This window comes from Zonotrichia albicollis, chromosome 1 (assembly GCF_047830755.1).
Source record: "Zonotrichia albicollis isolate bZonAlb1 chromosome 1, bZonAlb1.hap1, whole genome shotgun sequence".
In the NCBI taxonomy this organism is placed as follows: domain Eukaryota; kingdom Metazoa; phylum Chordata; class Aves; order Passeriformes; family Passerellidae; genus Zonotrichia; species Zonotrichia albicollis.
Genome location: NC_133819.1, coordinates 80136413 through 80163736, shown reverse-complemented (window position 1 = coordinate 80163736; position 27324 = coordinate 80136413). Strand labels below are relative to the sequence as shown.

Genomic DNA, 27324 nt, shown 5'->3' with positions numbered 1-27324 from the left:
ATCTTGTGGGTGTTGTGATATGTTTAGAAAGACAGGCTTTTTCATACATAACATCATAGTGTGGTGCAGGGAAAACTGCTCAACTCATGGTTTTAATCAAATCAGAATTAAAGTGGTTTTGTCTTTTTAACAGGGACATGTTGACCTAGCAATCAGTGAGCTCTATGCTGGGGCCAGTATCAGCAATACAACACATAAACACCAACCACAGATACTTGCAAAATGTTAGTAAAGAGCTTTGAAACTAATCCTAAAAACTCCTGGTCTCACACATGCATTGCTTTGGGCATGCCACTCCCCAGGCTGTGTGGGCTATAAGCTGACACTCCTCTTCTGGAAGTGTGGGTCCCTCTGTTGCCCCCCATGCCCTGCAGGTACCCTGGTAACCACATTTCAGGTACAGTTCCATGTACCTGTGCTGCTCCCTGTGCTGCCAGACATGCCTCAAGACCCCTGCACACCTGGGTTGGGGGTTCCTGCTTGTTACACCCAACCTGGCACCAGACAGAGCCAGCACCATCGGGCCAAGGCACAGGTGAGACACCAGCACCAAACCAAGACTGCCTGCTCTGGTGTCTCTCTCCACCTATTACAAGTTTTCATCCTTCTTTCTCACTTCTTTTGCACCGGATTCTTTCCCAAAAAGCCTTTGGTAACACCCGATCACCACTTGATCTGGGTAACAGTTGTGTGGAGCAAACTTAGTTGATGTTCTCAGGTAGCCCACTGACGGCAAGTACCCTCTTGGGACTGGCAGTTTCTGTATTAACCTGGTCACACGCAGTATATCCTCACTCCCATTTGACAGCATCTCTTTTTGTCCAGCCCCTTTTGCCCGGCAGAGGTGGTGTGGGCTCTCATGCAGTAGAGCAGTGAAATCCTTGCATCCCGATGCCGTTCTTGGGTGGGCTGCACTTGGGAAAGGCACTTACCCGGTTAAGGATGTCCACCATCCCTGCCAATCCCAGTGGTCTGAGTCTGTCTTTTGGGGTGAAAGAAGCAGAAACTGTTTTTTAAGATAGCTGAATTAAATAGAATAATCTCATCCCAAGGGATGAGATATATCCCTACAGGATACCTGAAGAACAAATTTGGGAGATATTCAACAGTTTGATATTTTTTTTTTCAATGCGGCGGCAAGGCCGGCAGTGACTCCCTGGAGCTGAGTGACTGCAGGAATACCATTTGCAAGGAGAAAACAGCTCGAACTCCGGAGCAGCCAGAGAGGACGAGAAGTAAGCGTCCCTGCTGCGCGGCTTCCTCCTACACACGGAGATTTCTGTCAGCCCCCGGCTGAGCTGCAGGGGCTCGGGTCTCTGCGTTCGGCACCTTCGCGGCACCCCCGAGCCCCTGTCCTGCCCTGGGGAGGACACCGGGGCAGGGCCGCACTGGGCGGGTCTCAGCCCGCAGCCCCCGCAGCCATCCCCGCCGGGCCGCTCTGGTGGGACAGCGGCCAGAGGAGCCCCGGTGCCGGGCGCTGTGTCTTTAAGGGCCGGGGCCGGCTCGGGGCTCCATCCTCCCTCCATCGCCATCCCCTCCCTCCCTTCCCGGTCCGGCCCGGCGGCGCTGGGCGCCGGGAGGAGGCGCCTGCCGCTAACAAAAGTCTGCGGCCGAGGCTCCCTTTCCTCCCGCCCCGGGCAACAAGTGGCTGGCGGCGGCCTCCTGGGGGAGGCGGCGGCAGCGGCACGGCTGCGAGGAGGAGGAGGAGGAGGAGGAGGAAGGCGGAGCGGCGCTGAAGCATCGGAGGAGCCGAGCGGCAGCCGCGGGGCGGCGGAGCCAGCGCCCGGAGGCCGTCCCGCCCGTCCTGCTTGTGGATTATAACTGAGCCACCTTCCTGGCCCGGACACCCCGGCTGGAAACCAGGACGGGCTGGGCGCACCGATACATCGCATTTTTTATTCTTTCTCCTTTAAAGTTTGTTGTTGTTGTTGGGGTTTTTTTGTTTGGCTGTTTTGTTTTGTTTTGTTTTTTGTGAGGTGGGGAAGGGAGGGTGTCGGCCACCGCCGAAGAAGCAGGGGAAGTTGCAGGGCTGCTTTGGACATGTCGCCGTGAACACTTTTGGAGGCGCTGCCCGGGGCTGCACTCGGTCCGAGCCGCGGCCGCCCCGCGGCAGAGATGCTGAGCGGCGGCGTGGGAAAGCGGCCACGAGCATGAAGGCGGCAGGATGGGCGCGAACAATGGCAAGCAGTACGGCAGCGAGGGTGAGCTGAGCTGGGGGCGGCAGGAGGGCGCTGGGGGTCCTGCCGGCCGGGCGGGGGGCGTCGCGGCGGAGACCTCTCCTCCTCTTCCTCACCGGGACCGCTCCCGCCCGGACCCGCCACACTGTCTCCCGCTGCGCCCCTTAAAAACACGCTTTATTTTTATTATTTTTTTTTATTTTTCACTAAGTTTAAACTATGTAGTTTAAGTGCTGTCTCAGCTCATGATGTCGAGGCAGCGGCGCGGCTTACTGTTCGAAGGCACTCGGGGGTTACGGAGAGTGTTAACTTCGCTAAAAAGTTGTAGAACGCTCTTTGTAATCCTTTTTTTACTCGTCTTTCTATCCCAGGATCCTTATATTATGCAGTATGCTATATGACTGCTTCCTGTCTGAACAGAAAGAAAAAAATTAACCCCGGCAAGGGTTGGGGGGAGAGTTAATGTTCTCCAGCTGTTATCCATAGATTGTACTCCTGCAATTTCGCTTCAGTGAAACCAGTGGGCTTGGTTTTAGATATACAGGGCGTGATTCGTTCTTGTGGAAACCTATTAGTCTCGCTGGAGCTGCATCAGGGATGAATTTCAGCTGCTTTGCTTCTGGTGTGAAGGACTACTGGAACAGTCAGCTGGTGTCAGGCAAACCAATGGCAAGTACAGAAAGTTTGTCTTTCTGCCAGCTAGTTTTAAGCTTTCTTTAACTTCTAGCTGACTTCTATATGAATTGCCCTCCAAGTATTTAGGCAACTCTGTAGGATGTATGCCTTGCCCTTGGCATATTGGGCGACTGTATAGGATCACCACCTCCCCGTTTTTTGGTTTTTGAGGGTTTGTAGGCGGAGAGAGGAAGATGATCTTGTGGTCTGCCCCATTCTTTGGGAGTTCAGACAGCAACTGCCAAAGAATACACCTCTTGAATCCAAAATATGCATGGAGATTGTGTAAAGGAAAGGGGAAAGACGCCACTTATTGAGCAGATTCTGCAGTTCCTTTCATTTATTGCCAAATGAGCTCTGCTGTTTGAAGAGTTGATGAAGTCAGATGCTTTAAGCTGAAGATATTCTTCCTGTCATGGGGTTTCAGTCAATTGATACCATCACTAGAAAAACTCCTGCATAAATAGGGTGAGCCTGGAAGTTGCAATCAAAGCCTCTTTGGATTCCTTCTGCAAGGGGAAATCTTAGTTTTTCACCAGAGTTGAAAGGGCCATCATTGATATTTCTGGTCATGCTGCTGGGAGGTGTTTACCTCAATGACCAGAAGGTGTGGATGCATGCCTGATCTTTCTTGTGAATTCAGAGGACTGAGTGCTTCAATAAATGTACAATTTTTGGGGAGAGATTTGACTGACATAGAGTCTTTTGCCGCCCTCAGTGAAGGGGAGATTAACTGTTCCAGAAGTACCTGATAGGCACTTCTGTGAGGAAGAGGAGGATTAGTACTACCAGGGAGTTCTTAGTTCATGTCTCTCCTCCATTCAGAGTGGAGATTGGATCCTGGCAGTGCACACTACCTGTGGCAAATGAATCTTTGCAGTGCAGACCATTACCTGTCTTGCAAATTAGATAGAATAGTGGCTTAAAGTTAAAATAGATTTAAAAAATCCCCAAGCCCCATGACCAGAACTACATCATTGATGTGCATCATAGATCATGTTTCCTGGTAACTTCTATGCATTGTCAGTTACTGAGAAACTTGGAGAAGCTCTTATACTAGTTTTGTTTCCTGAGTGATACAGAGGAGAACAAATCTAAATCTGATAAAGGGAGGCTTTCCCCCCCTCTCGCCCTGTAAACTACTAGGGCTTTTGGTGTCTTTGGCAAATGAACCACTTCATTGCTGTAAAAAGTTATCTTTTGGTAGGATGTGATTATGCTCCCAGGTGGGGGAGGAAACAACATTTTCTTTAAAAGCAACCTGAATATCCATTTGGAAGTTCATTGAGTGGCATCTCAATGTTTTTAGCCTCAGTCTCAACAGTTTTTAGCCTATTGGGCTTTGTAGGCTGATGCTGCACTATGCTATGTCATTTTTAGAGTGGAGAAAAGTACCTTTGTTAGCTGAGCTTCTTGAAGGCTGTTTTACCATTTGCTGCTTGCTAATATCTTATGTGGGATTTCAGGAAGACAACTGGAAATTATTTTTAAAATGGTTGGGTTTTTTCCACGCAGCTTTCCTTCCTATCTGCTGTGGAACTGCAGAGCTTCATTAATTTGCCCAAATTGGTTCTCATCTCAGTGTTGAACAGATACATTAGGGCAAGAACAACTCTTGCTCAAGATACCGCTTCTAAAATAGAGAGCTTTTATGACCAGGAAATTGGGTGTTACATGGATTGCTACATTGTTACACTACCAGTAAGGAACCTTTTTTGAAATTCACATCTGTGCTGTGTGTGCAATAATCTCAGGCAGCTAAGTGTTTGTGACTGATCACATAAACTACCCCGGACTGCCTTTATTTATCTGGTTGGCCAAGGCTTTATGGAATGCGATTTTATTGGGAGCTACAATTGTCATGTTAAGATGCACCGGACAATTACATGTTTGAGGAGTCTAAATCAGTATATAGAGTCCAGTGTGTAATTGACAGTGCCTTTAAATGTGTTTGTTTTCCATTTACTTAATTTTCTAAAGCTAAAACTTACTCTGAATGAAGCTTACATGTAAATAAAATTGCTTACTTGAAAAATCATGTAATGATTTTTGGGATATGAACACAATACTTACTTAAGGAATGATGATAAATTAATATAGTAACAAAACTTTGTTTACAGGAATTTACCTCTTTTTAAATGTAAAATATTAAATACAAGGTTAAATTTCTAATTTTCATTTGAATTTTTTACAATAATTGGTATAACGCAGATTACTCCTGGAAATTGTTTACCTGAAAAATATGTGGAGCTTGAGATTTCAGGCTTGTTGTAATGTGCAGTAGATACAGACTGAAGTGCTAAAGCTTGAGGTGAATCTTTCTGAATGTGTTCCAGCAGTTGTGTTTCAACAGTGCTGCTGATGCTCATAGAACACTGGAGCAAGAATACACTTTATCATGGAGCAGAACTTGTAGGGCTTTTGCCTACACAGATAAACTGATGGAAATCATCAGTGACCTTAGCAAGAGTCTTACTGCTGTCTTTCACTTTCTTGCCATGGGGATAAACCATTCTGTTTTCTCTCATTTGTTTAGCTACTTGCTCAGTTTTTAATTAAGAGGGAGTCTTGTGTCTGATAGTGGACAGAGCAGCCTTTTGTTGTAGGAGCTGTCAAAAGTCAGGTGTTCTGTTTAAGGACATGCCTTAAAATGTAATGCTGTTGCAGCTGACCAAACAAGACACTCCTCATCCTAACAGATAAGGGACTGAATTGAAGGATGTTGCCCTTTAACTATTGCCAGGTTGAGGAGACACCTTGGCAGTGTTTCTGTAATGTTTCTGCCCAGAAAAACCTTCTGTGCTGGGCACGAGGCTGGGTGGGTGCTGATGGTCATGGGTAAAGTCCCAGCTGTTGGCTTGGAGCCTTGGGGAAAAGTTAACTGGGTGCTGTTCCTCTTACCACCTGAGGCAACTTCTCATCCTCAAGGGAAGGACTTTGAAACTGCTCCTGTAGTACAAGGGGATTGGCTTTGTTATTTGAGTTGGAGGAATAGTCTGTGTTATTACATATGAAAGGAAGCTGTGGCATTAAGGTGAAATTGCTGCTTTGCAAAATAACTTTTCAACATGTCTTCTTCACAAGTGACTTCTTCATTAAACTGAGACCTGAGAACCAGTCAAATTTGAGAGGAGCTAAATAATGGTACAAAATGTTGACAATACCAATGTTCAGACCCGATGAAGGAATGTCTTTTTAACAACTCTTTTAACAACTGTCCAGAATCCTGCAGTTGTGGATAAAACTTTCTTTGAGCCTCTCCTGCAGTTTCTCCATCCATGAACTGGTCTAGAGAAGATTGGTGACAATGAGCTCCACTTGATCAGTTAAAATGTATCATGAAAAAATGGATATAACACAGGAGCCTTGTTCTGTAGAGAACAGAGGGTGACAGGGGAGAAATAGATGAAACTGTGGGAGACATAGGTGAAACAGCGCCTTAGATAAGGAAATCAACATCCTTTCTGAACCACAAGCCTTGTTGATAAACTTTTTCTTTTTGAATCTGAATATTTACTGTGGAAAGATTTTAATGTAAACTTTAGGAATAACTTTCACTCTGTTCTTAGTTTGGAAATGTTCCTTCTTCGGACTTTTATCTGTGGTGTTTTCTATTTACAAACCGCTTGGAGGGAGAATTCCTGTGTATGTCCCAGTGTTCTGCTCAAGTAAGCACCAGCACAGAAACCTACCTTTGTCATAAGATACAGTTGCTAGAAAGCACAACATGGTTTTACAAAGGCAGCGTTAATTATGATGTGTGGTATACAGTAGCCAAAACTTCCCAGGAATTGCCAGCACGTAGAACTGTGGAGAAATGGGTTAGTCTGTGTTCATTTTGGAGTAGGTTACCCTCTCAAATCTGTCCCTTCAGCTGGAAAACATGGTCAAGGTCTGCATTACCGAGCCAGGCTTTCAGACCTGTCCTTTTTCTTGAGGGTGCTGTTGGACACTAACTCATTGTGAATGCTGCCTTTCGTTTCGAAGTAGATCTCTGCTCATTCAGTGATGGCAGGTGTTCTGACACACCTGAGGCTGTGTATGGAAATCTTTTTCATCCAAAAGCTCTGACATTCATAGATTTTGCCATATGTTAGGATTTTTTTCTTCACAAAGTGTTGCTGGATTTACTTCACATGCAGTGCTTATGTCAGCTGCGAAAAACCAGTGTACCATGGTAGTTTTGCACTCTTTTGTTTAAAGAGTTTGTTAAAGAGTTGAATCATAATCATTTACCAATTATTTATATTGGTGGTTAGAATCTGTGAAGCCTTGTGGGAAATTTTAATGCGGGTAAGGGGATGGGAAAGACAATAAAGTAGCTTTTACTACATTATTTAATTACAAAATTGTGTCAACCCCTGAGGTATCTTCCCTGTGTACTGCATCTTCAGAAGCAAGGGCAGTTTTTCTTTCTGGTATTGACTATTTTCTACCCCATGAGGTTCCCAGAGTCAAGTGAAGAGTCTCATCAAGTTGGGTGCTAAAAGGCTCATAGGCTGTGCATTTTTTTTCTCAGTTTGTTTTGATGTCTGAGTTGCATTTACACATTACTATTTGACCTGTTAAAAATGAAGTTTAGTATATCTCACTGCTGTCTTACTTTACTGTTCTGGTGGGGTTTGTTTGTTTTTTTTAACCTTAACATCCATGTGACCACCCTAAACATTAGGGTGCTCCTTAATAGTGCTTTTTGGGGTTGCACTTATTTATGTGATTGTATTCTGCTTTTTCGTACTTGTCCAGTGTCCGTTCTTCCATTTTCCTGTGGCTGAATTTCACTCACCTACCTTCAGAGAGATGAGACTTGCCTCTTAACAACAAAATTGAGACTGGAAGTATGGCAGTATTCTGAATGTCAGTCCTTCAAGCAGTGTTGTTTTTTTAAAATGGAATTTGCTGTCTGACAGTGGCCAACTGCTCTTAACCAGAAGTAATCTTCAAAAATGCTGCTTATGATGTTCATTTTTTATGTAACTGTCAACTGAGCAATGCAAAATGATTGTGTGTATTTTATGTTTACTCAGTTTGTCTCCAAAAAGTAAATTTGCTCTAAGCTCAGTGCTTATGTTGCATGTTGTTGTCTAGATCTCATGGCAGGGGCAGGAGGAGGGTCGGATAGAGCACTTAAGTGAGCTGCTCTGCTGCTGTCAGTTTTTCATGAAACAGAATTTTCTTTTCTAAAAAAATGAACAGCCTGTGTGTAGTTCAAATATGTGTTTATACACACTCACACAGCTACAGATTTGTGGGAGGTTTAGGCTTGTAAATGTTGCTAATTTTATCAATAGCTTTTTAGAAAGTAACATAGTGACTAATATCCATGTCATTTCATGAATTGTTATTCTTTCATAAAATGCTTCTGGGACAAGGGAGGATTTTTTTTTTTTTAATAGATACCAGCTAACTAACTGTACTCTAAGGAGTTGTCTTTGACTTGGTTCGTAGCTTTGCATGGTGCAAGATTAACTGCATGCTCTTATGTTTAATTAAAAACAAAAGTTAACTGGGTGACAGTCAGAGGCCTGAATAAACTTTGAAGCTGGGGATGCATGACATGGAAAGCTTTCAGTAGACCTGTCTCAGCTAAGGTAGTAGGAGTCCAGGACTTGCATCCTTCTTTTGCCCACTCCCCAAAGGCATGGAAGGAGACAAGACTGCTTTAGTAACTTTTGTAAACTGAATTTGAACATCCTTCTATCAAGCTGAACTTCATAAAATCCAAACTGAAGTGGATACTATATCATTCCTTGTGAGGGGGGGAAAAAAAATAGAAATCAACATGTATTCAGAATTGGATGAGCAGTTTTAAGTCTAAACCAAAATACTCCTCGGCAAACTTCATTTTCTGGCAGTTTCAATCCTTTGGCCACTTCTGGATTCCTTACTTCTGTGAACAATTCCTAACTAGGAATTGGTTTGCTCCTTTGTGTGTCTTGTTTGTGTTAGGAAAGTGATTGGCAGAAGGCAGTGGATGACATTTGAAGGCTGAAATGCACAAGTGGTTTATTTCTGCTCTTCATTTCATAGTTAGCTATGCCCTATTTTTTAATACAGGACATGTGCTTTGCTAAATTAGGACAACTATTTCATTAAGGAGTAGCGACCTTCAAAAGCTGAAAAACAGGTGGTGGGCTCCCAATAAAATCCCTTCCTTGTTGATGAGAAGAATAAATATGCAAGACTTTCTATGTGTAGAGATGTGCAGCTTGTGATTGGATGGGCAAGCTGCAGGACTTTGTTATTCAAGTACCATTTAGGTTGAGAACTCGTAGTGTTGTAGCTAGCCTTGGGGAGGAAAAAGGTGTTAGTTTTGTCTGGTCCCTCTCATTTTAATTCCAAATCTACTTGTGTCTTCTAGGACCAACCTGGCATTGAGAGCAGGTTTGTGTGAGACCACCTTAAAGGAGCTGAAGCATAAATGAGGTGTTATCATCTTGATGTTGTGCTTGAGTTGGCCATGTCTGAGCAGATATTTCAGGAAAGGGTTCCAACTCTGTGCCAGTATCCAAACTCAACAAAAGTAATTTTTTGGCAAAATAGGTCTCTTCAGCCTATATACTTTTGTGATCTCTGCCTTAAGTAAATGGGGAAAAAAATTGTTGTATCTTGGGGATTTTTACCCTTGGAGTAAAGTGAGCAACAGGAAGCTCTTTTTCATGCCCATGTTTTGGATCAGGAAACTCCTGTCTGCAATACATAAATTTGTCAAGCAACATCTGAAATCATGTGGCACTTTTCTTTCTGAGCAATTTGTGTACAAATGTGTGTAATAGTTGCAGTAATGCTACACTGAAGTCTTTTCAAGCAGCTTGGAGGAAGGTGTTTTAATCCTCTTTTCAGTGAATCTATTTTAAAAATTATCTTCTTCAATTTCCTTCTTTGCTCCTGTTAAAAGAAAACCAAATGAAATTTGCAGATGCTATTATAAAAGGAGCAATCATGAGGTTGGCTGTCTTTTTGTTTGGTTGTTTTTTTAAGGAAAGAAAGAGGACTCTAAAACCACTGGCATAACATCAATGATGGTTAACTAGGAAGAACCTCTTTTGATCAAAAGTCACACAACCTTGTTTCACAGTAAAAATAGAATTTGTGTCAAGTCTAGTTGTCACATGACAAGTGCAGTCTTGTCAGCTCATGGGGAGTCCTGAGCTTTTATTGCTTGCATGACTGCATGCATAGTGGAGAAGCATGCCATCCATTTAAGGCTCAGATACTATTTTGTTGCCGGATTGCACAAATCCTCTTTCTGTGTAAGTGGCTGCACAGAGAAGAGAAACTTGGAAATTTTTCTTAAATTGTGTAATAATTAATCAGGGTGAGTATTTTGTTTAAATCCTGTCCTTGAGAGATAATAATGCTATTGTGGAAACAGTTGAAGACAAAGTGCACTTCTTTGAGAGTTTCTTGTGGTGCGTGTGGCTCCTGTCTTATTTTGTCTCTGGTGAAATGATGGCAATACTTGATCTTGTTCATCACTGGAGTGCAAGACAGCAAGGCCAACAGCTGGTCACCAACAGATGTACTCAACTGATGTTTTGGGGATTTTTCTATAGTACCCAGTAACATGTATTTCTATTTCCAGTTTTTCATTTGCCTTTGACGTTTTATAAGGAAACTGCTTGTGGCATCAATGGGGAATCGTACAGTAGTTTGGATTGGAAGGGAATTTATTAATGTCATCTAGCTCAATCCCTCTGCAGTGAGCTTCAGGTTGCTCACAGCAACTTCCAACCTGACTATTTATGTTTCCAGGGATGGGGTAACCACCAACCCATTCTACTGTTTCACCACTGTCACTGTAAAATCATTTTTCTTCATATCTAGTCTAAATATTTTGGTTTAAAACCAATACCCCTTGTGCTATCACAACAGGCCTACTAGAAAGTCTGTCCCCATCTTATAAGCTCTTTTTAAGTATTGAAAGGTTGCAGTAAGGTCTGACAGGATTCTTCTCTTCTCTGGGCTGAACAGCCCCACCTTTCTCAGCCTGTCCTCATAGAAGATGTTCTCCAGCACCCTGATCATTTTTGTGGTCCTCCTCTGGACATGTTCCAACAGGTCCATGTCTTTCCTGTGCTAAGGTCTCCTGTACTGGATGCAGTATTCCAAGTGTGGTCATGCATAAATTTTTTTAAAATAAGGTTGTGGAAACAATAAGCTATTGCTTTATTATGTGGTGAAAATTGTTGATGTACTATTACAAGTTGAGCTTTTAGAGTTTTTGAAACTTCAGGATATATTAAAAGAGGTGTAAGCAAAGCCTTGTAGCAGCAGGATTTCAATTCCAATTAGCCACCAAGTTGAAGCTAACTGTATGCTCTTCTATGTCAAGAATATCTAGCAGCTGACCTTCCTCCTCAGATTCATGTATGGCTGTCCTCTTTTGTAGCCAACAAGCCTGAAGGTCCTCATCTATTTTTAGCATGGTTTCGGAACATGGGTGCTCTTACTCCAGAGCCTCTAGTGATGGAATTTTTATTGTTTTGACAAATTTTTATTATTTGTTAGACTGCTGGTGGGGTTCTGTACAGACAGTAATATTACGTTCCAGCCTTTCAACTCCAGCCTTTCCAATCAACTCTTGGGCATATTTTAATGTCTGTAGGGGCTGAAGTACACAAATCCAGAGATTGGAAGTGACACCTCTGGAGATCTCTAATCCAACCTGCTGCTCAAAATTAAGCCAAGTAGAGCAGGTTGCACAGAATATTGTGCCATCGGATTTCTTAGCACCTCCAAAGATGAAGATATTACAATGCCCATGAAGATATTACAATGTCCCTGAGCAGTCTGTTCCAGTGCTCCGTCACCTGCAGATTTTTGAAGAAGAAAAAAATGCTTTAATGTTTAAATGGAAATGCTCGTATATGTGTGACTATTGCCTCTTGTCTGTTCACTGGCTCTCACTGAGGAGATTGTGTTCTTTACTCCACTTTCTCTCTTCTCCAGGTATTTATACACAATGATGAGATTGTCTGAATTCCTTCTTCTTCGGAGTATAGTGTTCTAGCTCGCAGAGTATCTTTCTGCCTGGCCTATCTTTTTGCGGATTAGTCAGTTTTCAGTTTTGTCTCATTGTTCCCTTAGACTTAGCTTCATCCATTTGTCTATGAAGGTGCTATGGAAAACAAAGTTGGGAAGCTTTGCTGAAGTCAGAATAAACCACTCATGTACTCCCCTAGTGCCAGTTGTTTCCTTATTGATGTCTGTCAGGTTGGGCAAACTTTACTTCCACTTATAAATCCCTGATAATGTCTTCCCATCACCTTCTTGGCTTGGAAATATTTTCCAGGAAGCTCTGTCACTTGTCCTGGGTTGAGGTGAGGCTGACCAGTGTGTGGCTCCCTAGATTGTCCTCCAAGCTGTTCTAGAGACAGGGGCGTGTTTTGCTTTTGTCCAGTTCTCAGGAACCTCTCCTGGTCGCCATGACCTTCCTGCAGTAATTGAGTGACCTTGCTGTGACTTTGATCACACAGCCATTGCCAGTGCACTCCATTAGGTCTCATGGATTTGTGTCTGTCCAGTTTGGTTAAATGTTCCCTAGCTCCATCTTCCTGTACTTCTCCTGGTTAGTTATGTTTAGAGAAGCTACTACTGGGCTTTCAGAAGCAACAGAGTTCAGCTGTAGCAAGTTCTGGCAAGTGTGAGTGCTGTGTTGCAGTAGTTGAGTATCTCTAAACAGTACTCTGTAAACTTGTGTCTGGTTTTTCAGTTTTACCTTATATTATTAATGCTAAAAGTCTTCCTTTCTACTGGATAAAGAAACTCACACTTTCTCAATGACTGCACTTTCTCTTGGCAGAGAACAGATGAAATAAGAAGAATACTCCCAAGAGTTGTGGTGGTAGAATCTGGCTCTGTTTTTTTGTTGCTGTTTCTGGCAGCAGCAGTGGTCTGTATTTTTCATAAAAGCTTCTTCCATGGAGTTTTCCTTGCTTCAGGAGGAACAGCTAGCCCAGGATAACATTTTTTGCTCTCCTAGACAATTAGGATTGCTACTTTAATTAATAAAGTTGTAGTAATAATAATAAGAAGAAAGCACTTCTGCCATGTTCAAATTGATGTAGCCATGACTGGTAAAAATACTATTCTACTGGTGTAAAGGTTTGCTTCTTTCCATGTATTCTAGGATTGAATCAAAGGTGAGTTAAATCCCCCATTTAAGTTATAGAAGGTTAATATTCAAGTTTAGAAGAAATGCCTTACTTTTCATATGTGAAATGATGAAATAGGGTTGTCTTAAATTTCCTTCTGAGAGCAATCACTACCTGACAACATGGGTAATTTTAATCCTCTAAAGTGCTAGTAGATGCTTCTCAGTTAAGAGTCTTCTATTTAAAACTAAATTTATGTACAATACAATGTGTTTTGGGTGTTGCTATGTCTGAAGGTATTTGGTGGTTGAATTTTCATTTTGATTTTAGTACCAAAAAGCTACCTCTAGGGTAATTCACCTGTTAATGTTATCTATTCCTTGAACATATCTAACATTCTTTGAATATATCTATTCCTTGAAGAGGGGGTAACTTTCTAGAAAGGCAGAAGGTTCTCTGGTATCAGAACTATAGCCACAGTGCTTGAATCAAAATGTTCTAACGTGAGATTTTAGGGGTGACTTTTTAAAACTGTTTTTCTTTCCATTTGTATGTATAGACTAGACAGCATAGTCCAGTCTAAAGTTTTCTTTGGCACTCAGGCAGGAGCAGAATATTTTGCTTATGTCTTCATTTCTCTTGGGAAATTATTGCTCTTTACTCCCCTGTGGGTGTACCTTTTGTTACCCTGCGTGGTTGTCTTTATGGAAAAACACAAATGCTTGTGGTGAGTATTTATTTCTCTTGCCAGGAACTAGTGGAACAAAGGTGAATGTGAGACTTCCTCTCCCTCAAACAATTACTAATTTTTCCTGCTGTAACTCTGGTTTTAAAAGGCTCCATGTGAGTGCCTTTCTTGTATCTAAGAAATAATTCAACTGTGAATTGGCTTACAGCTTATCAAGAGGTTGCACAGAAACTGAATAAGGGGAAAGACTAGTTTCTGTTTGGTTGTCCAGGAATTTATTGTTTCAAAAATTGTTTTGATTTAATGGAGTAATTTGCTTCTCATAATGAAAGTCCATAGTATGGCAAGTTGTATTTGTCTCTGGAAGAGCTGAACTGTAATGACTGCCCAGCATCTTTATAGTGGTACGTGTTTTGATGTCAGGTAATGAAGTGGAATTGAACACCCTTATCACTTACCCTTTTTTCAGAGCACAGGACTTGGCAGCAGAAGTAGGACACAGTGAATGTTGCAGATCTGTTCAATTCTGGGTTTCCTGCTTTCATTTTGCCAGGCCTCATTTTCTGTTGAAAACAAATTCTTGCCGTTCTGTGGATAAGATCTCCTACTGCCGTTTGCCTTGCCATGTCTGTCACTGAAGTGTAGGGTTTCTTCATTAAGTCCCTACTTGAGCAAAAACATTCCTAGAAAGTGAAGTCTAGCTTCCCCAGGATTAGAGTCTAAACCAGAACAAGTCTAGTCAGACACAGGAGCCTTTCACACAGCAGTTGGCTGTCAGTGGTTGTGTGGTTTGTGCCTTTTTAGCACCAATTAATCCTACCCATGTTTTCCTCAATTTTCTTCCTAACTGAGGTATCAGCACTTGACTGAAAGGAGTGTGGTAGGTAGGAAACAGAGCCTGGACCTTTTGTTGATTGAGTCATACTGATAACAGCCTTGTTGCTCATGCTAGCCATCCATGGTTTTGAGAAAATGTAAGACAAATTTTGAAGGATTCTGTTGATTCAGGATGTATTTTCAAGCCAAGGTCAGGTCTTTAACTACTCACATGGGGGAAGAAGGATTGTCACACAATCTTGCTTTAACCCTGTAGATGCCAGCTAATGGGTGTGAAGTGTGAACAAAATCCCTGTAAAATCAACAGAACTCCTTTTTTTTGTAGATTTGACCACAGGTGGTTTCAGGAAAGAAAAAGAAAAAACAAACATGTCAACTCAATTACATCTTCTAGAGTCTTGAGTCTTACAGCTTTGTACAGAAAGTACAAAGAGATGAAGCTGCAGTGGAAAGGTGTGTGCTTTTTCCTGGGCCATACAAGTGATTTTAATCAGGTACCCAGTAGAAACTTGGCTAATAATTTAAAAAAAAAAAAGAATACTCTAGGAATAATAAGCGAATCTGCATCACTAGTGAGTTATCTGGTGAACTAGATGTTCCTAGTGGTGTGTTTTTGGATGGTAGAGAATGGTGGAAGAATAGTGAATTACATGCAGTATTCTCTGCTATTCTCTTCTAAAGCAATATCAAAGTTGAGTTTACTTCAGTTTTGAGAAAACAACCTTATCTTGTGTTGTACCTGAGCCTCTGTCCTTTGGAACAAGAGCTACTGCTTTTTAAAAAGGGTTTTTTAAAATAAGGGCTTAGTATTTTTTTAAGTCCTTCTTCATGATGAAGCCATGAAAAGGGAAAAAAAAAATCATAATATGTTAATTCTTGTATGTTGGCTTTGCATTGTCTGCCAGAGAGCTGAAGTCCTGTTTTAGTGATACCTGGACTTCACGCAAGTAATAATACAGCTTTGCAGAAATCACAAATGAGAACAGAAATAGCTGAGCAAAAATATTCTTCAGGGAACTGGCCTTAATTTTAATTCCTGTACATATACTGGAAATGTTGTATATTAATACCACACAGTCTTAATACTTCGACCTTTTTGTTTACCTGTGTAGTGTATGTTTTAAAAAAAGCTATCTACAACTTTCTTTAAGCTTCTTGTTCTTCTTAGTATATGTGCTAGGTTAATGGAATTTTTAAAATTGTAAGCTCTCGAATTCCAATAAGAAGCCTCAAAGAGTTTTTCAATCTAGTTCCAGTGAAATGGCTTTGAAAAGTTGAGGCTAAGAATATGATTTTCAGTGTTGTGTAACCAGCATTGATTTTTGTGATCTAAAAAGGATAGCTTATATCTGAAATATTTCATTTGAGGAATTGAACTGTGTTTTTGTTACTTTTTAAATTTAAACTGCAATGTTCAGATAAAGGCAATGTACTGTTGTGCTTTTAGAAATAGATGCAAAAAACCAAGCACGAGTAATGGAAGAATGAAGTTAAGATGTTGGAAACTAGACCACTGTATTTTCCTTGAGACTGTCTAGCCACATTAGTTAGCCAGGAAAGTCATTACATCCTGGCTATCTTCTGAAATGCATTAGCTGAGCCCTGATAATTCTGGTTGCCAGCAGACCAGAAATCAACTAATTGCATATTTTATAAACAATTTACCATAGCACTAATGCGTGATGTCAATATATATTAATGTAGTGCATTGACGTGACCCAGTGAAATGGGACAACCCTACCCTTCAGTAGGGCATAGCCCTCTGGAAATCTGGTGAAATAAAATTCTTTTATTGATATAATATGTTCTTAGTTTGCTGAGTGCCAGCTGCAATAAGCTGGGTGTTCCCCTAGGATTGTTTGGTGGAATGTTCTGTGGTGGAGGAGACAGGGATGCTGCATCTGAGCAGTGGCAGAGTAACTGCTCTAAAGCGGAGCTGTGCAATCACAGCTTTGATGAACTTTAATAGATTTGTTGCTGTTGTCCATTCAATAACGGACTAACTTGGATTTTTCTCTGGTGCAATAGTTAAAAAGAAGTACAGTAGCTTAATATTATCTTTCCTGTTTGGCAGTAGTCCAAGGCATCTCAAGGGCCTGGCACATCAGGTGATCACCAAGGAAGTTGGAAAGAGTATCACTGGATTTTGTTGTTTTTTTTTCCCTGAAGATTGACTCTTTACACTAGACATAAGAAAACTTATCTGAAGAGATTGCAACAGTTGTGAAGAGCAAATGGACAACTTTCCCTATTTTATGTTTTGTCACTGATTTGCCACTTAAGGATTTATTCTCCTTAAGGGTAATAGATTTATGATTTGGTAACACTGTATGGATAGATAACACCATTTAGATAAGTGGCACAAAGGTTTTCAAAAGTATTTTAAAGAGAGTTTGCCACTTGAATTACTTCCTGTGCTATCTTGCTATCTAAACTAGTATGCAAGCTGTGACCATGCTGGAAACAATTAAGGATAAGTAAGAAAGATGCTACCATTGTTCCAGATAGGGCTTTGAATGTTTGAATAATGAATATATACAGATCAGGTAAGGAATTGATCTAGAAGCTGCCAGAGGAATTTGTTTGCAATTTTGGGTCAAATCTGGTGTTGATCCTTCAGGAGCTGCCTCTCAAATTGCTTCTCTGCAGCTATAAGCAAACTCCAGTCTAAGTTTAGTCTGGATTCACCTTAATATCTTCTGAGAGATGAGCATCAGTTGTCTCTGATGCTCTGATCCTTATTAGATCCTTAGAGTCAGTAAGTCCAGTTGCTTGTTGCCTTCTTGTAAAGCCTGACAACAGTTCCTTATAGCTCAGTAGCTCTATGCAAAGCCAGTACAGCCTGGGGTGTGCTCCCACATGCAGATGGTTGGGTGGTGGCAGCAGCTGCTGGACTCTGTGCAGCTCAGGTAGTACTTTTTTCTGCTTTGGTGTCATTCAGACTGGTCAGAAGTTTTTAGCATCCTGAAGAATTTTCCATTACACTTCCTAATCACTTTTGCGTAAATTATGAAGTGAATAAGAGGTTATTCTTCCTTTGCTTAATGGCACGGCTGTCTCTTGAGTATTTCTGTTCTGCTGTGCGGTTTTGAGGAGCGGTATGGGAGAGTGGGCACTGCAAGGGCTTGTGTTGTTTTGAAAATGCTTCTTGGGATCCAGACAAAAAGTAGTGTCTGGAATATTTCTGTTTATTGTCTATGAGAGGCACAGGAAATAGGAAAGGCCAACTAAATTATAGCAGCCAGCAAACACTCCTCTGAAGCAAAGGAAAATTTAGGAGTGACAGAACTGGGCCTTGCTGCCCACTAGGTCTGTGTTGCACATTCCTCATAAATCTAGTGACAGAACTGGATCAAGGCTTCTTCATTCTAGAACAACAGAGGGGAAATGAAGTTAGAGTTTCAGCGCTAGTTTATCAACTAGAAAAGGGAGAAACATTTACTTCTCTCACCCCAAAGCTCCATAATCTGTAGGTGAGTTCTCAAGAAGGTACCAGACCTGCAGGAAAGTTTGTAGGCAGAATTTTCTCCACTTTCACTTAGAATAAATGGTCATTATTTGGTCAATATTTTCTTTTGCTAGTTAGAGTTGCAGATGAAAGTGGAGAGATATTCTAAGTGAGGAAATCACTGTAAAATACTGGATAATCCTGTACTATTCCAACTAATTGGGAATCTAAAATCTAGGCAAAAATTCTACTACGTTGCTGTAAAGATAAGTGACCTACCAAGTTTGCAAGTCCTCTCACCTTAAGGCAAAGATGTTTGCATTTTCAGCCTTCTCTGTTCTTGCAGCCTAAACTATCCAATTTTTAGCTTAAACAGATCTGTGAAAAAAAATTAAATCTGGGCATTTGGCCATAGTAAACAAACGAGAATTGCTGTTTCTTTGAATGTTTAATAGCAGTAAGATAAATTGTTCCGAAGTGCTTTATGCCTTTTCATAGCAAAGGTCTACCTTTATCTTAAAATATTGTTTGCATACGTGTAATGTAAAAATGCTATTTAGACTTGAGCATCTTTATTTTTGGTTGATCTAAACTTAAATGGTGATTGATTCCTTGGGATTCATTGTCATGCTTTCTGCTAACCCAGGACATGTCCTTGACCTGTGAGAATGTGCTGCTGTGGGGCTGCTTGCCTTTCTCTGTGCCGTGGCAATTGAGGTTTTGTCCTTCAGAGCAGTACTTTTTTCTTTATGGGTTCTCATTGGAAAGGTACTCTTCATGTTGTGCTGTTGTATTTGTCATGGAGTTAAATCCTAATCCTTTGCTTTTATCCTAAGAAATGTTGTGCATTGTTTCTGTAGGTGATCATCTGGCAAGGCTGACAACACAAGGGTTTGCACAGTATTTCTGTGTCCCCCCCCCCCATGATTTAAATTAAAATCTCTATGGCAGCTATCAGCAGTGGCAGAAGTAAGAATCAGAAGAAAAGGGCTGTGTGGGCAAGACTGCTTTCTCTGAAGACACTCCTGGGAGAACCTTTGTGTAGAACCTAAAATACATGAACTGGCTGAAATGAGACCCCTGTAGCCTGGTGAACCTTCATGACTTATGAGCAAAGAATAGTTTAATGGAATCGTGTCAAGAGTTAAAAGAGAGAACCTGTAAGCTAGAATTGTACATTCTAGAAGTGTGACTGGTATCTGAAGCAAGAATAAAAGATAAGTGGGTGCTCTTTTCCTGTTAGGTCTTCATTGCTCCTTATTTGAAATACTACAATTCTCTTGACTACAGTTGTCAGTAGAAGTGAAAAGCTGCAGTCATATTTTGTGTTTAGAAATGAAATCCTGCAAATTGTGATCATTCATCACTATAGTTTAGCTAAAAACATTTGTTTCTGACACCTTGTGGTTAAGTCTCAGAGCAGCAGCAATATGAGAAGTTTCATTAAGAGAGAATTTTTTTCCTTGCTGTTTAGTCACAGAATGGCCTGGATTGGAAGGGGCCTTAAAGATCATCTAGTTCCAACCCCACTGCCATGGACATGGACACCCTTTGCTCACACCTCCATCCAACCTGTCCTTGAACACTTCCAGGGATGGGGCACCCACATCTTCTCTGGGCAGCCTCACCACCCACGCAAGAAAGAATTTCTTCCTAATATCTAACCTAAACTTGCTCTCAGTTTGACACCATTCACCCCTGTTCTGTTACTACCTGTCTTTGTAAAAATCCCTCTCCATCTTTCTTGGGAGCTCCCTTCAGGCGCTGAAAGGCCACACCTAGGTCACCCCAAAGCCTTCTTTTTCCCAATCTCAACAAACCCTACTCTCTTAGCCTTTTGATTTGATGGGTGGGCTGTCAGAAAGATAGAGCTGCTTTTCTAGCCCCGTTCCAGTAGTGCAGCCTTGCTGAGTGACAGTGTATTAGCCTACATGTGTGATCTGCTCCTCTCATAATGACAAAATTAATCGAAGCTCCATGAATTTGCAGTGAACTATGAAAGTGAACTGAATTTGCAGTGAACTATTCTAGGCTTCTGGAAATGGAGTTTTGGTCACATGTATAGTACATCTCTAACTATTGGATTTACAGACCATAAGAAATAAAACTGAGTTTTTTCCAAACTTTTTATTTTTCCTGCATAAGCATTTTTATTGTTCATCTGTTTTTAATAGCTCTCAATAAGGGATGGGTTTTATATTTACAGTAAAAGCTTTGAAGCATATCATTGTTTGAGTTCATCTTACCCTGAAATAGCTTATTCTGAAATACTTTGCTTGTATCACCCTGTACTGTAGCTCCAAGCCCTGACTTGGACTTGGTGGGTCCAACTGGGACAACTCTCACTGAGAATGAGGGTGAATCTAAGCATCTGTTTGCTTTTAGAAAGTATCCTTTTTCTTCTGGAAGTATCTATTTCAGTACAATGAGACTAGGTTCACCCTCTGTCTAAAAGGTAGAGGGAAAGCCAATCTACCTGCTGAGTATTGCTGTAAGCCCCCATGGTTTTAGTTCCCCAAAGGAAAGGGCATTTTCGAATTTCGTCTGTAATAGTTCCCTTGATCAGGTAAAGTACCACTGGAGAATCCTTTTGTTGATGGTATAATTGTCTAAACTGTGACCCTCATCCATGTAGAAGCTTTGCACAGGAAGAAATTCCACTGCTAAGGGACACTGCTTCTTCAGCAAATTTCTAAAGTTGGTCTGGTCTGTGAATTTCAAATAACTTGTGGAGAATTCCTTTATGGACTTGAAGCCATTCCAGGGGTTTGAAAAAAGAATAGAATTGTGGTGTCTGTTTCCTCCTTCGTAAGGATAGAAGACAGGCAAATGGACATTTACTGTCTGTGATTATTGGCAGAATCCTGCAAAAAGCACATTTTGTAGCTTGACAACAGCTGTGACTCAAAGCTGCCTAACTTGCTTGTCTCTGTTTGTAATTATCTAATCCTGCTTAGGCTTTTTTTTTTCCTGAATATTGGTTTTTGTATGGTGAGCATTTCCTGCAGACTGTGGGCCTTTTGCATCACAAGGTAGGATGCTCCAGGTCTAAGCAAATATGTGGTATTAATGGCTTGATTTCTTCTGACTTGTTCTTTAGATTGTATTTCTCTTAAAGCCTAATAAGGACTGTTGCTGTCTTCTGGTCTATGCTCTTAAAAGAAGAACACTAACTAAACATTTTAGTTTCTTTACTAAAAGTTGAATATTGTCAGCATCTGCCACTCTTTGTCAAAAATTCTTGTTGTCATCTTGTTTGTTTGTGTTTGTGTCTCCTGGCATGAACAGCTTCTGATAGCTGGATGTCAGATACCCACAGGCAATATGGCTCTGCTTCCCATGTCAGGGAATCTGCTGGATGCTCTGGATTAAATGGAGCAACTTGGACTTAGAAACACTGACTGTTCATCTTAAATTGGCAAACAACTGTAAAAGGTGATTCAAATGGGGGAAACTTGTTTAGAGAGGAAATGCAATGAAGTTTAGGTATACTATTGATCTTGTAATTCTGGAAATACAGAAGCAATCCAACTACTTTTAAATTAAATGCCATGTCTTTATTAAAAGCTAAAGTACTTGCATGACTTACCAGTCACGATTGATTCATATAGAAAATAAAGTTTTGCTAAAAGCTGCTATGAGAATTGCCCAGGTTAGTTCCAAAAAGTAACATTGGTAATACTGAGATGAGGTTCTCGCTTCATATATAAATCCAAAATTGTTAAGAAACAATTAGAGGAGTGACTGAGGTCTCTTAGTTTGTTCACCATGGAGGAGCTTAAGGAGGATCTCATTGCAGTTACAACTTCCTCATGAGGGGAAGAGGATGGGCAGGCACTGATCTCTTCTCTGTGCTGACCAGTGACAGGATCCAAGGGACTGGCTTGAAGTTGTGTCAGGGGAGGTGTAGGTTGGATATCAGGAAAAGGTTCTTCACCCAGAGGGTGTTTGGGCACTGGAGCAGTTCTCCAGGGAGGTGGTCACAGCACCAACCCTGACGGAGTTCAAGAAGCATTTGGACAATAGTCAAGCACATGGTGTGATTCTTGGGGGGTCTTGTGCCGGGCCAGGAGACAGACTGGTGATCCTTATGGGTCCCTTTCAAACTAGGATATTCTGTGATTCTATAGAACGTGGAAAATGACAGCCTAAAGGTGTAGCAGTGTGGCTAGGTCTTCAGAACTTTTTTCAAGCATGCATTCAGACTTCCTCCCATGAGAAAAACAAGGTAAATATTCTGCTAGTGTTAAAAGCAAAACATATAACATTTTGTTCTGTTTTCTGCTTAGTTATGGCTTCTGTTAGAGGGTCCTTGCTTGGAGGCTTGCTTTTGTAATGAGTTTTCTGTTTCTGTTGATGTTCTTGTCCAAGTTATCTACAGCAGGTATAGGCCCCAGAAGCTTAAGCAGTCCTTCTAGGCATTTTAAGACTTCTGCTATTCAAGTTGACAGCAGTCTGTGTGCAGTCCTGATAGTAATCTGTTGTCATTCCTAGGGATTTGCTTATTCAGTTGTGCAACTGACCAACACATCAAATGTTATTTATTTATCATGGTTGCTTCTTTTTGGCCAGGAGAGCCAATGGCACCCTGGCCTGTATCATTAATAGAGTGGCCAGCCGGACAGGGCAAGGACAGGGCAGTGATTGTCCACCCCCCCAGCACTGGTGAGGGCACACCTTGAATCAGGTTTTGGGACCCTCACAACAAGAAAGACATTGAGGTGCTGGAGGGGGTCCAGAGAAGGGAAACAGCTGGTGAAAGGAGCACAAGTCTTATCAGGAGCAGCTGTGGGAACTGGGGTTTTTTAGTCTCAAGAAAAGCAGGCTCAAGGGAGGACCATACTACTCTCTACAACTGCTTGAAAGGATGGTGGAGTGAGTGTTGGTCTCTTCTCCCAGGTAACAAGTGATAGGATGACCTCAAGTTGTGCCAGAGGTGGTTTATATTGGATATTAGGCAAAATTTCTTCACAGAAAGAATTGTCAAGCCATGGAATAGGATACCTAGGGAAGTGGTTGAGTCTTCATCCCGGCAGATATTTAAAAGATTTGTAGATGTTGCACTTGGGGATATGGTTTAGTACTAGGCTTGGCAGTGTGAGGTTCATGGTTGGAGCTGATAATCTTAAAGGTCTTTTCCAATTTCTAAATGATTGTATGGTTTTGTGGTGATATGGATAACTACATGGACCCCAGTATTTACAAATGTAATGAAGAGCTGCATCTTCGGAGTGTGTTTTTTCTAAGGGCAGTCAGAACAGTTACAGAGAACACATAGCATTGATTGTAACACTTTTCATTTCTATGAGGGTGTCCTTGGGTAGCTTTTGACTGAAATAGTATTTCTGGGCTCCTAGGGGTATGTAAAGTGTTAGTAATAGTAATTCTCACTATAATTTCCATATAGTAATCCAATAAAAAAGGTCTAGTTAAAAGATGCTATCCTTTAAAGAAAATATTAAACCTTTGAAATGAAAGAAATATAAGCATATATATTCTTAATGTTAAAAATGAAATCTGGTATTGGGATGCAGACAGTGTGATTGTTTCTGAGTGAGTTTGTAAGCCAGCTGGGGAATGTGTGACATTAAGCATACTGTAATCCATTCTGAAGTCAGATTGTAGTTAGACATTTCCATGGTTCTTTAAGAATTCTGACTCTGTAGGTACAAATCAAAATATTACAGCTGGTAGCCAAACCATGCAGATCATTCATTAGAACATGTGTATTAAATAATTTTTTGATGGAAGGAGATTGAAAGGAGGAGCTTTCTGAGATGAGATCTGACACCTCTGCCTTGCTGGCCCTAAGTGGTGTAGGTTTTTGTATAAGCAAGTGTGGTTCTCTGTTCAATTCAGGTGTTTCCTGTCTTGCCTGACACAGTACTTCTCTCTACTCTATGTGTAGCAGGTTAGCAGTAATGTGGTGAAAACAGTTTCCAGAAGCCTCATCCAAAACATGGTGTATAGAAACAAGTGTTTGCTGAAGGTCATGAGGGCACCCTTTGCCTCTTTCTTAGGTAGAATGGAAATTCTGATGACCCAGGGATATATTAATTGTGACAGTAGTAATTGCATTCATAATATATACCAGCTTCCAAGGTGTCTTCAGTTCAGCTGTATTTTGAAATCATTACAGTCATATGACTTTTGGCAGCCTGGAGGTCTCCAATTTTTGTGGAGAATTTTAGCATCTACTTGTTAAAAATGTCTGTCTCTTCAGAGTTTCGTCAGAGTTAAAATGACTACGCATATAAGAACTTAAAATCGTCACATCAGATTAAACTTGAAATTTAGTATTTGCTACCATGTTTTAGAAAATTGTACCCTTGTAATGAGAACAACTCATGCTGCAGATATTGTGTACAGTAGAAAAACTTTTAAAAGCTTCCAAATTCCCATAAATTTTTGTTTGAGCATTTGCTTGACAGTCCAACCTCACATCTTCCCTATAATGTGCTTTGGCAATTGCTCAATTTAATGGGTTCTCATGGCCAAGCATACAGAATTTTTGATATATTTGAGGCTCTACAGGGCTTGTATACTATGACCAGGTATTAGTAAAAATGTGGGTTAGCTTTAAGACAAGTAGCTTGACTTTCATAGAATTTCAATTATTTTAGCTGCAGATGTTATTGCTATTATTGTTTTGTGGACTTTCTTTTAGTTGGGATTCGTTTGGGCTTTTGATTTTAATTATTTTTGGGGGGGTGATTAGCTTTCAATTTTTACATGAGCAAATATAAATCTTAGTTGGCCAATTTCAAGTTCAAGTCCATTTTTATGGGGTTGGACAAGAAATCAGTCTTTGTGTTCTTGGTCTTGGTGGCAGCTGTTCTATTTTTTTATTAAATAAATTTTTAAAGGGAGAGGAGACCTCTGAAAATGGATTTGTCATATGTTTGGTGTCTTACTTTTGTCTCCAAATACTATCAAAGAAAGTTTAATATTTGACAGTTCACAGAAAGGAAGCTGTAAGGTTTTGTGATGCTTGTGGTGATAGTTGTCATTATGTTGAACATGATGCTACTGGGTTAGGTTTTCAAACTTTCTCAAGCTGAATTTTAGTGTAAAACTGTATCAAAACCAAGCATACATCAGTTTTAGTTCCTTAATGAAAGGCAACGCTGCCTTGTGTTGTTTTTTTTTAATGCTTTAGAAAGCAATTACTTCTTCTAGAGGGCAGTGTCTTCTGCTGTACAGTACCTGCAGGCTCACTGCAGCTCTTGGCTGCCTCACCTCCTTTTCCCCTTCTGCCAGTAGTCCTGGCAAACCTGTCTCCTGAAATGAGATGTCTTTGGGTGAACAAAACTTTGGTTGATGTGAAGAGCACATAGTAAGGTGTTTTCAAGAGGGAATTGCAACAATGGTGATGTTCCTGGTGGTGTTTCCTTAGAGACCCATCTTGTCTAACATTTTCATTATTGACTTTGAACTAGATGAGGCAGCAATGTGTGTAATGATGGGAAACGTCCTTACTGCAAAAGGACCATAACAGAGTATGTTGACAGAACTTTGTGAGGTGGTAAAAGCAGAAATGGCATGAACTCACTGGTGCAAAATACTGAGTAGTGTGGGGAAGAGACCATGACAGTAAAACTTTTATTAGGCATCTCATTGATTGGAGGCAGCTGAGGAGAAGGGATCAAGAGTGTGTTGCTAAACTGGCCGTGGATTGTCAGCATGGCATAGCATGGAGATGGGAAAGTCTACTGTACATCAGGGAATGTATTTGCAATGAGAGACTACTAGAACCTGCATAAAAGATCCTATTTAAAGGGCCAGAATGGCAATAGTGATCTAAACCAGAAAACCTGTAGGAAATTGCCACTAGAGTGCTTGGAGATGCTGGGAATGGTATCTTACACGTTAGGCTGCCTTTAAGGCTGTTGTGTTCAGGGCTGTGAAACTCGGAATGGGTCTTGTTTCCCAGAGGTAGAACAGATGTTCTGGGTGGATGTGCTTGCTACGTGCTTCTGGGGAGCAGTCCTTGGTTCCTTTTCAAATGTTCAGACTGTTATAAATCCCTGATAGATTAAAAAAGAAAAAGAAAAATGACTGAAACTAGAAGTTAGAATGTTTGATCCCAGGAATATAGTTTTAAAACTATCTTTTGGACCTGGCAGCCGAGGTGGAGATTCTAAGTAAGAGTTCTTCAAACTGTTAAAATGGTCAAACTGTTAAATGTCAAGCTGTTAAATGGCCTTTCTCTGTACATCAGGAAAAAGTTACTCTCAAGGTAAAAGTGACCATCGTGCTTGCTATTTTTTTAATCTTCCTGTTGGGCCTTATGTTTTTAAGTGTCTGGGGAAATGTGGTGGCATGGCTACTCTGTGGACTTTTCTTCATGGGAGAAAGCAATTAGGAAGAACCCCAATCATCTTTTCCTAGTATTGGCTTTTATGTGCCTGAATTCAGTCTACTATGGTTTTCACTGCTCTTGGAAAATGTGAGTGGTTTTTGTACTCCTGGGTGTAGACCACCCCATTTAGCCTGATTTTAGGCATCTGGTGCTGTGAGATGTTGTATTCCTGGTAGATGGGGAGTGCTTACAGAGTAGGCACTGGGCCATAGGGGAAGTGCTGCTATGAAGCACATTGTCAGGCCTCTGTGTCTCTTTGTCTGCTCTGCTGTGAGCTTTGCTTCAAAAAACGGCTGTTTAATTAAATGCCAGGACTCTTGCCAAATTCCAGCATGATGTAATTAAAACATTCTCCACAGGCAAGCTCTGACCCAGCATTCAGTGTGGATCAGAAACCTGATGCACCCTGGGGATCACACTCTCCGGAGGGTATTCTTCCAGTTGGAACAGAGACCAAAGGAGGATGAACAGATGGGGAGCAAGCAGGCTCATCTGCAGAACTGTAAGGTTTTCAGTGAGCTGCATCTTTTCCTCCTGCCTGTGCAGAAGGAGCAAGTAGCCACTTTCAAGCACAGCTCAGTCATCCATCAGTTACTGATACTTGTGTGGGTTTTTACAATGTTATGAAAGTTTGTCTAATTCAGTGCACTGTATCAGTGCAGACTTGTTGGATGAAGAGTGACATGACCACCTACTTCAACCCGTGATTTTTACAATTTTTTAAAAAGAATAAATCATTGTGGAAGATTGTGTGTGTCATGACCCTGCATTCCTTTGCAGGGATCCTGTTATATGTCACTTGGCAGTTTGTTTTACCCACTGTGGTGGGTACTTGATGAACTTGAAGAGTTTTTATTCTCTGCTGGTTTTTTTTCAGTGAAAATTAGAATATTAACTGCTTGCTCTTGCCAGGAATAGGAGAAACAGCTTTCCCTGCAGACTTCCAGAATTGAAGTGTTGGTTGTTCATGCTGCTGGACTGCAGCAATAGAATAAAATTCCAGTCCTCCAGAGCTTATCTTCTTTATTGGAAGAGTCAGA

The 27324-nt window shown here is 41.2% G+C and overlaps 1 protein-coding gene across 1 annotated transcript in view; it reads left to right on the top strand.

Moving 5' to 3' along the window:
• The first annotated feature begins 1539 nt into the window (after nucleotides 1-1539).
• The window catches only part of FBXL7 (F-box and leucine rich repeat protein 7), a 176351-nt gene continuing 150566 nt past the window's right edge, over nucleotides 1540-27324 (top strand). Inside the window, exon 1 of the mRNA XM_074545494.1 lies at nucleotides 1540-2201. Coding sequence (XP_074401595.1) covers nucleotides 2165-2201 — 37 coding nt within the window. The 5' untranslated portion in view covers nucleotides 1540-2164. The remainder of the gene's footprint in view (nucleotides 2202-27324) is intronic.